This window comes from Corythoichthys intestinalis, chromosome 4, assembly GCF_030265065.1.
Source record: "Corythoichthys intestinalis isolate RoL2023-P3 chromosome 4, ASM3026506v1, whole genome shotgun sequence".
Lineage (NCBI taxonomy): Eukaryota > Metazoa > Chordata > Actinopteri > Syngnathiformes > Syngnathidae > Corythoichthys > Corythoichthys intestinalis.
Genome location: NC_080398.1, coordinates 18161947 through 18174018, shown reverse-complemented (window position 1 = coordinate 18174018; position 12072 = coordinate 18161947). Strand labels below are relative to the sequence as shown.

At 37.3% G+C, this 12072-nt stretch overlaps 1 protein-coding gene across 2 annotated transcripts in view; it reads right to left on the bottom strand.

Annotated features, from left to right (window-relative positions):
- Positions 1–10925, bottom strand: part of adcy2a (adenylate cyclase 2a) — a 91396-nt gene extending 80471 nt beyond the window's left edge. For both annotated transcript variants that reach the window (XM_057835050.1, XM_057835051.1), the window contains exon 1: positions 10385–10925. In XM_057835050.1, the coding sequence (XP_057691033.1) occupies positions 10385–10897 (513 nt within the window). In that variant the 5' untranslated portion in view covers positions 10898–10925. The remainder of the gene's footprint in view (positions 1–10384) is intronic.
- Between the last annotated feature and the right edge of the window lie 1147 nt (positions 10926–12072).

The following is a 12072-nucleotide window of genomic DNA, read 5'->3' as shown; positions in this document are numbered from 1 at the left end:
ACTTGAATATTTTTATTGATGGGTCGTTGTGACTAAAATACAGTGACTCCTATTACTGATTTTGCACAGGAGTTCAGATGTTGCACTGTGTGAAAGGCTGCTAGTGTGTAAAAAAAAGAGAAAGCCCTGGTCTCATTCAAAGCACTAATTAAATGCTGTGATCTGTTTTGGTTTTTTTTAATATATATATCTGAAAGTATTTTCATTTGACTTCAACAGGAGTGACACAAGAGCCAATAAAAAGTTGTTTAATGTGTGACCACTTGTGTTGCCTCATGATTCACGAAAACTATGCTTTGCTTTAGAATTTTAAGGCATCCCAGGCTTTAATGCATCGAGATGCATTTGCGAATTGAACCGAATCGAATCGTGACCCTCTGAATCGAATCGAATCGTGGCCCTCCAAATCGTAATCTAATCGAATCGTGAGGGCAGTGCCGATGCACACCTCTACTGATTTTGCATTAAGAACAGGTGGAGCATCATAGATATGTAGCTTATTAGCAGTGTTGTTAATAACGGCGTTAGAGTGTAACAGCATTTCTAACGGCATTTTTTTTTTCAGTAGTGAGTAATCTAATTAACTACTTTCCCATCTTTGCAACACCGTTACTGAGGATGTGAAGGGGCCCGTTACTACAATTTGTTGAATGAAGATTTCGTCATACATCAGCTGCCTGGGAGAGAACAGAGCGGAAGGGGGAAGGTGGGAAGTGAGTCGTGACGCTGTTGCATACGCGATGATAATTGGTTAAGTGGGCGGATCATGCCCTGCTCGTTCACGCTGTCTCACTGCACGCTCTGGCAAACACAACATGAAAGAGATAATGGCGACAGGCCAGGGAATTTCAAAGGTAGGGTTCTCAAACTTGATTTATATTCAGGGCCCGAGCACCAACTGGCGCGAGAGCCCTATTGGAATGCAGAGGATTTTTATTTTTTCATAGCAAATGAAAATGGCCAATTTGGAGGTCTTAACATGCACGAAAACTTACCAAAATTTACACATACATGCGGCTTTGCATAAATTTGGATAATTTTGCAACGTTGCGAAAAAATGCAACAAAATGGCTCAGTGGCACCCCCTTGAATTTTTCAAAAAGGCCTCTTATATTAGGTTTTTTCAACGTAGAGTGAGGAAATTTGTGGAGTCGATACGCTATGCAAAACTGCTCCAAACTGCATCCATATTCCAAATTCAACAGGAATTCGGGTACTTTGGATTGAATGTGAAATTTTCATCGATTTATTAGGTGACGCCATGAAAACAAAGCAGATTTTTTACATGGACTTAGGCAAATTATAGAGCATCGAAATTTGGCACACTTGGTCGAATTGGCCCAAAAATGTGAAAAAACGAGGGAATGCGGTGAATTTTTTTCCGCTGTATTCCCTCATTTTTCGCGATTTTCGTGGTTTTCATGGAAAAGTGGGGAGATACAGTGAAAAAAAATTTCTTCGGATTCACTCGTTTTTCGAGGTTTACGCAGAAAAGAGGGAATACAGTGACATTTTTCTCCGCTGTATTCCTTCGTTTTTTGCAGTTTTTTGCCGCAAAGCCAGGGAATAGAGTGGAATTTTTTTTTCTCGCAGTTTTCGTAAAAACCGTGAACACCGCGAATAGCGGGGGAATACCGTGAAGAATTTTTTTTCAACATTTTCCCCCATTTTTCGCGGTTTTCGTAAACCACCACGAAAAGCGGGGGGATAAAAACGCAGGCATACAGCGAAAAGTTTTTTCACTGTACCCCCCCCCCCCTTTTCGTGGTGTTCGTCCGAGTTGTGCCAAACTGCGAGGGCCCGTTCAGTCCTGCTTGCAGGCCTAGTTAATATTGTTACTTTACAGAATATTTAAGGATAGTGATAGTGTTCTGCTCATTGTGCTGTCAGTCTAACATACAGTTTCAGAGATTTGCACAAATAATGGTCAGTTTACATTTTTTTTTCTTAAGTTTACATTTTTTTTTCTTAACAGACTAATATATTTGATCTAAACAAATACCAAATGTTCTAAAACACTGTACAGAGTGTTTTTATTCTTCAGTCAGGTGATATAAACATTTATGAAGTGAAAGATGTTATAGCATGTTTAATGTAATATCGTGTAGAACATGAAAAGTAACATCAGTTACTTTGCTGCGTAACTAATTACTCTTACCTGAGGTAATTTAGTTCCTTACTCAATTACTTTTTGGGAGAAGTAATTTGTAACTGTAACTAATTACTTTTTATAAGGAAGATTAAAAACACTGTTTACTAATGAAAAAAAAAAAAACTACAGGCTGAAGGCTGTGACAAATAGCACACATGCAGATGCAATAATAATATAATAGACACATGCTAACTCCTAAACTAGAGGCAACAAGTAAGCAAAGATTAATAAAACAACCTACTAAAAAAAAAAAAGGAAAAAAATGGGGCTCTGATGATCAATGCGTTTACATCCATAGAATTAACAGTACCTACCAAATCCTGTTGTGATCTTCCCACAAATAATGGAGGAACAGATAAAAAATGACAGTGTACACACTGCCATCAATAACAACAAGAGTGGTGACTTCACAGGCTCTAAGTCAGTAAAAATTGATTATCTTGGCACTATGGACCTTTTAGGTTGCATAACAATTTTGCAACAAATATTTCAAACAGTAATACATGGAGGAGTCACTAAACAGGTTGTTCGTCCTAATACTAACACAGCTTTTTCCCCCTACCAGTCGATACAATGATCTAAATTAAAGTCAGTTATTTCTTGCATATACAGTATTACGTATAAAAAAAGGAGTAAGATAGGTGCTCACACTAGCCCTGTTTGTGTGTGTATTATGAAGGTAGATAGTCCATGACTCCTAAAGCAATGACAAAGATTATTTTGTCTTCAATACAAGAAAAAGTAATCTAAATATAATATTGAAGTTTGTGTACTTTGTGACGTATTTAGAAGGAAACAAAAACATCTTAATTTAACATTTTACCAATCCCCTAACTTTAAACCTATAAGTCAGTGTACTAAAGTTTATACCACTGTCCTGCCTTCAACAGATACTGTATATATGAATTTTAATCAGTGTAATGCACGTCATTGCACCTACATGTGATGCATCCACGTTTAGTTATCATTACAACACAACTTGAAGGGTAAAAGATATATTAAGCAAGCAAATGTAAAGTGAAAGAATTTTCTCCAGAGAGATGTAAAGAACACAAGACTTTAAAAACACAGAAAATTGATACATCTCAAGGGGGCGTGAGATAGCCAGACAGTTAAGCCTCTCTTCCAGATTCCCTCTTCAATTTTCTGACTAAACGAACAAGCAGGCATGTGTAAGTCACCCACTGAGACACCAAATAGCCTTTCACTGAAGGTATTTCAGTACTTTAATCAGATTTGCTCAACGTAATCGACATCACCTAATAACATGAAATAAAAGACTCCTGACTTTTATCTCAGTGAACAGAATCAGGCCAAAATGTATGTTGATTTTGAAGGCGAGTCAAGGTTGAACAAGTAGCTGCACTAACAACACTGTATAGATTTTTTTAGTCCAAATGATAAAAATTGAACTTTCTCTGAAAAGTCATAACCTTTTTTTTTAAGGATGATGTGTTATTATTTTTCCAAATTTAGAATGTAGTAATTCTATACCTGAACATGCTTTGATGGAGTTCTCCCAAACAAGACAATTTGTGTGAGAAAAGAATGAAAGTAGAAGAGAGTGATAAACCTGTTGCCGTAATTTCCCTCATTTCGAATCCTGCGGCTTATAGTCCAGTGCACCTTATATGTTGATTTGTTGGTTAATAGGTAACACTTTATTTGACAGCGGCGTCATAAAACTGCCATAAGACAGTCATAATAATGACATGCATACCTGTGAAGTTGTACGGTTTCGGCGTAATTTGTACAAGTGAGCACTGATTTTTAAATGTGTACGCCGTATGTTCAAAATATGTATGTTTTTTGTGCATTACGTTTTTTTTTTTCGGTTCTAATTTTGTCACCGAATTAGTCTTTGCTCGCGTGTTGGGTTTAGCGTTTGCTTCTTCCGATCACGTGACTGCACTTGCATTTCCGCCACCATTTCGTGACTCGCAGTTGACAAAGTTCATACGAACGTGATAAAAATATGGATAAACCAGCTCGTAAGAATAGGAAAACTGACGCCATCTACCAGAATGGGAGACACAAACTGGTGAATACGCTGGATGGATAAAAGCGTCTTCGAAAGGACCACAGTATTCATTTTGTGTGCCGGGTGGTTGAACATTAAAGTTTTGGCATCAGGATTATTCGATCTCAGAAAGCCCTTCAAGACAAAAGGTCATAAAGATGCAGTCTGCAGAATGAAAAGCTACAAGCCTAGCAATGATTCAATTTTTATCGCAAAACAAAACCACGCACTCATCGGATGCTGTGACAAAAGCAGAGATTTTATTCTGCCAATTTGTTGCCGAACACACTTTGCCTGCAACTATTGCTGATCACTTCTCAGAATCAACAAGAGAAATGTTCCCTGACTCAAAGATTGCATTGGTAATTTAATGTGATCAACTGACCTTTTTAATTTCGTTTACCAAAGTGTTGTATAGTATTGTATTGTATTATGCACTGTAATTTTACTCAAGCTTATGAAAGCGTATGGAAAAATGCATGAAGTAGTTTTTTGGATTTCTCTCAATAGTTTTGAATTTTATATAAATTTTATACAAATAAATATATATAAAATGTAAGATTAGTCACCATTTTGTAAGGGCATAGGTCACTATTTGTAAGATTGCCAACAGCCTAGGGTTGGCAGGTATAGACATGACCCTATCGGGGGCATTAATAAATGCTTACGACAGATATCATACAGTATCATCTGGCAAATTCTGTCACAAACTCCATTTATGTCTTGCTCAGATCGTTTACATTCATTCAAAAGTAAGATAATTTGCCGGATGACACAAACTGACATCTGCATTGCGCTGCAATGCATGCTAGGAGGCACGTTGGAGGGCAACAGCATTGACAGCAGGTGGCAGCAGAGGTTGACTGTCTCCCCCAAGGGAACAGTGATGTCCAAATGAAGCTTCTTGAAGAAAAGAAGCTTTGCAGCCAATTGGTTCAAAGCTTAATGGTGGTTCATATGGACTTAGTCTTATGATGGGACTAGGCATATGCCGGTATGAGATTTTGACAGTACGATAACCGTGTGCAAAAATACCACGGTTTCACGGTATCACGGTATTGCAATTATAGCTCCAAAATGTAGAGATGTATGGGTTAATTTTTTTTTCCCATTGAACGGGATTTTTTTTCAGAACATAGTTGCAAATTGAAACATGAGTATATTGTTAAAATAAATTATCAATAAAAAAAACAAAACAAATATTTTAAATAAAATGAATATAACTTATGACTATACCCACAGCCACAGCTCAAGTTGCTCAAGATTAGAGCAAGAACAAAATAATTTCTATAAAAAAGTAAAAACACTTCTGAAGAAAATGTTTTTTAATTCTACTGCATGACTTTTTTTGGAGGGTGGAAAAGCTCAAGTGAAGTTTCGCCATTTTCAGCCACTGTGTCAGCTCTAGTCTACATGATCATGATCATAAGTGTTAAAAAATATAAAGAATTCATAAGTTAGTTAAAAATGTATAAGTTAGTTTAAAGTGTAAATATTGTTGTGGAAAGGTTTCATCTAAACAAACAAACAAACAAAAAAACACTCGGAGTGAGACCTCTTCTTGATCCAGCGAATGTGGATTTGTGCTTAGGGCAAGAGCATCTTTCGCAATTAGCGATCTTTGATGCTATCCCCTTGTCTCTCCTTCATTCAAGCGAATCAAGCTTGTTTTCTCACTCTGCGGCTGTAACACTCGACGAAGTTGCTCTCCCAGCTAAGCTTAGGCTAACATTCGTCTTTGTAAGCTTTTAGTTAGTTTGTATATTGAATTTGAAAGGAAAATGTGTGCTTTGTTTTTGGCGAACTTTTCATGGTGCTAATCTGTTGAAGCTACCCACACATGGAAAAATACAATTGTACAACGTTTTAAATGTATTCATTTTGTATATTCCACTTACCACGATTTGAGAGCTCAATAAACTGAAGAAAAGTACGCCTTATGTTTGGAGTATTTGTCTTTGGGTTCACTGGCTGTCTAGCCGGTAGCGTCACTTTCACCAGGGTACCCGCGGGTTATTAAAAGTATTAAAAAAGCATTGAATTTATTTTCCATTATTAAAGGTATTAAAAGTATTAAATTAGCTGTCGTAAGTCTGGAATTTTTTCACTGTGGTTTTGATTTTCAAGAACATCTTAGTGCAACCTAAATTATATCCGTGATGTTTTTTTTTGTTTGTTTTTTTTGTTTTTTTTTTAAATCCATAACGAAAATGACGCGTAGAATTTTTACGATGCACTTTACTACAAATCATAATGCACCTCGTGCGTGCGTGCGCGCTGTTAGCATCATTAGCATCAACATCACAACAGCAGGCAATCGCACAGTACTGTGTGCTAATGCAAGGAACTGCTCAGATGCCTTAGTTGTTATGTTCGACGAAAGCCTCAACAAGACAACCAAGTCCAAACAGTTGGACCAGCATGTGAGGTATTGGATCGGCGACTAAGTCGCATCCAGATACTTTGGGTCGCAGTTTTTGGGTCATGCGAAGGCAGTGGACATTTCAAAGTAAGTAGCCAATTTCTCCATTTAAAATGTCTTAGATGTAATAATGTATTTCTGCACGGTTTGCCTTTCGAATGAATGTGAATTTCGCAGTTTTAACTCAAGAGTTAGCCGTGTTCAATAGGGTATTGGAGGGTGCACTAGCCTTAGCATGGATAAACCGGAGTCATAGATTCACCATCACTCTCAGATACACAACACGGTTGACACAGTCTATTATTGGAACGAGTGCGGGGTAACGTTGCTCTGAATAACATGGCATGGTGATAGGCAAATTATAATGTAGGTGATAGTAAAACACCTCCTGGTATATTTGTTTTATGTTTTTCTTGATTAAATAAGAGTATGGATTTTCTCTATCTGATTAAAAGAAATGTCTTCACTTATATTGCAGATGGATGGATTTTACTTGATATGGTCCAAATGGACTGAGTACGTGAAACCAGTTAGAATGGATTTCGATTGACGCTCAAACAAAAAAGTACATCCCTATCCTAATTGTTTTCTTACCCTTATTGCTGGGTAAGAAAACAATTCCTGATGTGCTCCCAAATTCTTTATTTATTTATTTTAAAAAAAAAAAAAAATTCCTGTTGTTGTTGTTGTTGTTGTTTTTTTTTTCAAGTTATTGTGTTATTTTTTTCTCGTTTCCTTTAATAGGAAAAGCAATGAATCGAGAAATGGACGATCTTTATTCACTATTGTAAGTACAAAGTACTGTGTATTATTTGTGAGTCGAAAAAAATAAAAAACTTAAATTATAAAAAAAAGAAATGTCTTCAATAGCTAACAAAGGATTAACATGTGTTTTCTTAACAGGGAAACCTGTTGTATTGCAAATGTAATTTCTGAAGTTGCTTTACAATAATAGTGTAAAATCCATTTTATCCTGGGATAAAAAAATTCTGAAAGACCTTATATTTAAATGTGTTTTAATTATATCTTAAATAAATGTGCATTCTTTTGTCAAACACACTTAGTAATTGAGGTTAAATTTGATGTTCAGTGCTTTATTTTTTCAATATGATTCAATATTAAATAATGGGTGCGAGAAAAGCATTAATTTTCAGTTGAAATGGCATTAAAAAAAGTCTTAAAAGTCTTGAATTTAGATTTATCAATCCTGGGGGCACCCAGTTCACACACAGCAACAAACGGGAGGGGATGAGCGCTGCCGCACCAAGCCACTTCAGGCTGCATTTTTGACACATGAAACATAGCGAATATCGTACTACGGTCTGACAGAAAATTTTAGTGGTTTTGAAACCGCGATGTTTTCACACCACGGTAAACCGTGAAACCGGTAATCGGCACATGCCTAGATGCGACTGTCAAATATTTTTTATTTTCTAAATATCTTTTGGTGTAAATATCCCATAATACATAGGACAGCTGCAGCGTATAGTCCAGTGCGGCGCATCTATTAACAAATGTCATTTTCGTGTCAAATTTTGTGGGTGGCGGCTTATAGTCAGATGTACCTTATAGTCCGAAAGTTATGGTATTTGCTTCTCAACATTAAAATATTGACAGTTGGTATCTTCTTTTTTTCCCTTTTTTTTTTTTTTTTCTTAACTGTGAGAACAAACAATATTAAGGTTAATAGTAAAAGTGCTTCAATTATTTGCTACTTTAAGATTTTCTGTTGGGAAAAATTTTATATCAAAACATTATTCCTTCTTGTGGAACAGATTCTGTGCAACGCAAGAGGTTTCACTGGCTGGTTAATATTTTAAACCTCATCGTCGCATATAATTTCTTCATTTTGCCTTCCATCTATTCCGTGGCATTAAGGTTGTTCTTCCACTCCCCCCACATGCCCTGTCTTTCCCCCCATGTATGCATTCAATGCAGTTGGACAGGAGAGGATGTGGTTGCAGAGTTTGTCTCGCCCAGAGCTGAGGTCCAAAACAGAACAGGATTTAGGTCAGCCAGCTCGCAGGAAGGGGGGTTGGCGCTAGGATACAAGTGAAAGAGAGACAGAAATATGAGGAGGTGAAAGATGACAGAGGCACAGAATTGAGAATGGACAGAAATAGAGAAGGATGGAGAATGAAATGAAGGGTGGAGCAAAAGGTCACACCAATCTCGCACGAAGCCAGAGCAAAAAGGCAGGATGTAAGACAGGAAGACACGAGATGTTTGCGAGTTTTCAGCCTAGGAATCCATTGTTTTCAAAATGTATTTATTCAAGTAATTTAAGTTATGGAACATACTTGTTATCATTTAAACCTCAGCCTTTGCTTAACTTATAAAAACCAAGGCAATTAAACCCCAGATTCTACTGTAATGCTACCAGCGCCAGACATCTTAGTCACAATACTGGAAGAAACACCAGTCGAGGCTGAAATGCTGAGTCAGAATCTTCCCCACATGCATATGCTAGCATGGTAAATAAATCTATTCATTAACCATTTTTAAACATGCGAAGAAAATTTGTTAAAGCATTCAGCCATTTAAAATGTGACAAGATATTCTTTGAGTTAATGATTTTCTCTTATCAGTAGGCAATTTACTTATAATCTGTTACACGTTAAGTGATGTTCATCATAAATGCATATCACTGGAATGGATGTTACTGATGTCACCATCTGTTTGTCAAATTATGCAAATGAGTTCCCCATAAATCATTGATCTAGAGTTTGGATGATGCTTGCCATGCTTAGGTATTTGGCAAGATTCTGTGACAGTGTTGTGAGGCTCTTTCGGAGTGGATTGGAATAATCCATCCATCACAGCAGATTTATCAGGGATATACCAAGACAGGGGCTCTATTAGTAAAATATGTTAAACGATGAGATTATACTTCCCTAAAAGCACTGTGGTGCGTATGAAAAGCCATGTTATCAAACAGTGAATTATTGCCATTCAGATTTTTTTTTTAAACAATAATTTTCCTTGCTTTGGGTCAAAGTCCATTTTATCAATTGTCAATTTTATTTGACAGTACTTTCATATTAGTTGAGTGAATGACAGGAGGAGCAAAATTTAAGAAACATACATGTACCCAAACTACCAAAACTAGTTTTTTATACTTTAAAAAGTGAAGTTCTCTACGTTTGTTACGTGTTATACCAACTATCTAACAAAGAGACTATTTCTAGGTAGACAAAAAATCTTGAAACTTCAGAATGCATCTGAACTGCATATTAAGTGACAAATTTCTGAACAGATAAACAGATGTGTGCCTTTTTATTTTCCAGAGAGTCATCCTTTCCAAGCGGTGATAACCGTGTCAAAATATTGAGCTAGAAATGGCCTCTTCTTTCTTCTTTGTAGTTCGGTCAACCGTGAGTTCAAACAATAACTAAGCACTTCATTCCCCCCTCACTTTTATGTAACCCTCGCTTCACATTAGTGCTATCATGTAACCCACATGCTTGGGTGTTCATGTTTTTAAAAGTTATAAGGTTGTTGGCACATGCTTCACAGATGACAGTGGATAGATTTTGTGATTTTGTGAGGGGTGCATTACATACACTTTGTTTGTCCCTAGCGGTAAACTTTCTCTTGAAATTGTCTTTTTTAATTTTTTTTTGATTAATTTTTTTTTGAAGATGCTCTCATCCACATTCTGTTAACCTTGCAGGAATACTTATAATATTCTGCATATTTATACTGTTGTTAAGCCCAAGCAAAAATAAGGACTTAACACAACATTTGTTTTATGACATTTGCAGAAGATATGCGTAGATGTAGAACTTACCAGTCCTGACGCAAAGAATACAGTAAGCAGAGCCAGACATGCTCCCATCACTATGAGCAGCAGGAACACAATCAACGGATGCTGCTGGCTCATACAGTAGTACGATTCATACAACCAGTCCCGGGATGTGCTCCTCCTCTCCTGACCTCCCTTATCTCCCCCACCAGACCCCTCAGCCCGGTCCAGGAGGTACCGCTTCTTTCTAATTGCTTCTTGCCACATGGATCTTGGAGCTGAAAAGGGAGAAGTGTCAAGGAAACCAGAGGAGGCGGTGACGTCTGAGGTAATAGTTTCCACAAAAGATGAGGGGCAGTTGCTGTGTTCTACTCTCCTTCTGCTGCTGCTTGTTCTGGGGATCCTGGTGTGAGAAGTCCTGATGTCCTGTGTAATCTGGCCACCCCTTTCCCTTTTTAATTCCTTCAGGCGAATGCAAGTGAAAGGTGGCTCTGAGTCAGAGGCACCATGCGCCGGCCGTAGAGGTGGCAAGAACGCACCAAGGTTTGAGCGCAGCATCCTCCTCCCCCACCTCCTTCTGCCAACATGTTGGAGCGGAAAGTGAAGGGAGAGCTCAGATGGACTGCTCTTTAGAGTCAGAGGGAGAAAGTGGGAGGGAAGTGAAGGATAAAAGGGAGGGGGGGGAGAACCTAATGGGGGGAAGGGTATGGAATATAATAAGGTGCAGCAGCAGAAAAGGAAGCAAGAGAAAATTTCATGATGACTACCTCGGTAAAAGTTAATAATTTATAATCACAGTTATCAGATTTCAAATTAACTTTTCAAAGTTAGACATGATAGGAGGACCACATTCACATTTTGTCTTTGTTATTTCCAGTTTGAATAACATTAGAAGAACTAATCCTGCATTCACTCATTGGCTGCCATTGGCCGAATAGACCAGTGTTTTTCAACCGGTATACTGAGCAACCTGAGTAGAACATACCTGTCAACCCAAGGCGGTTGGCAATCTTACAAATAGTGACGTATGCCCTTACAAATTAGCGACTAATCTTACAACGTTTTATATAACGTGCAAAATGAAACAAAAATAAAACTCAATTTTTAAAATAATATGAATTCATTGGTAATATTGTCACATTTAACCTGGTGCAATCAAAGAACAATCAATATTTTCTGCTACATCTTGATTTACAGTGACTTTTGTTATAATTGTATGTAGCATTTTTGGCAATTTCTGTCATGTCTTTTGATGACTGCACTTCATGGCACTTCAGCTCGCAATTCGGTCGGTGCCCTACGAAGTACATCACAGTTACGGTATACAAATATACTCGTATACAGTATATAGGCAATCGAAGAAGACAGCATTCCTATTTTCCGTGCCATTATATCTCTGTTTATTTTCATTTTTGATGAAAATATTGTATTTCCCAACAATTTGAAGTCTTTCACAATGAGCAATGAATGAAGGGAGAAAAAAAGAGATAGGAGAGGGGTAGCACACCTGGAATAAGGAAGTATTTGCCATGTATTAATTGATTAGTGACAATAATGGTGTGGTGATTAGTACCACAAATGATAATACAATTGAAATACTACTCCCAGCACTTATGTATATCTTACTTTGATGGGAAAAACACAGGTGCTTTTTGCAGACTTACCAGAAGAAAGCAAGGGTTTATTTCATTATTTTCCTCCTTCTACTCTTGCTACCTGTTTTCCTCCACTAC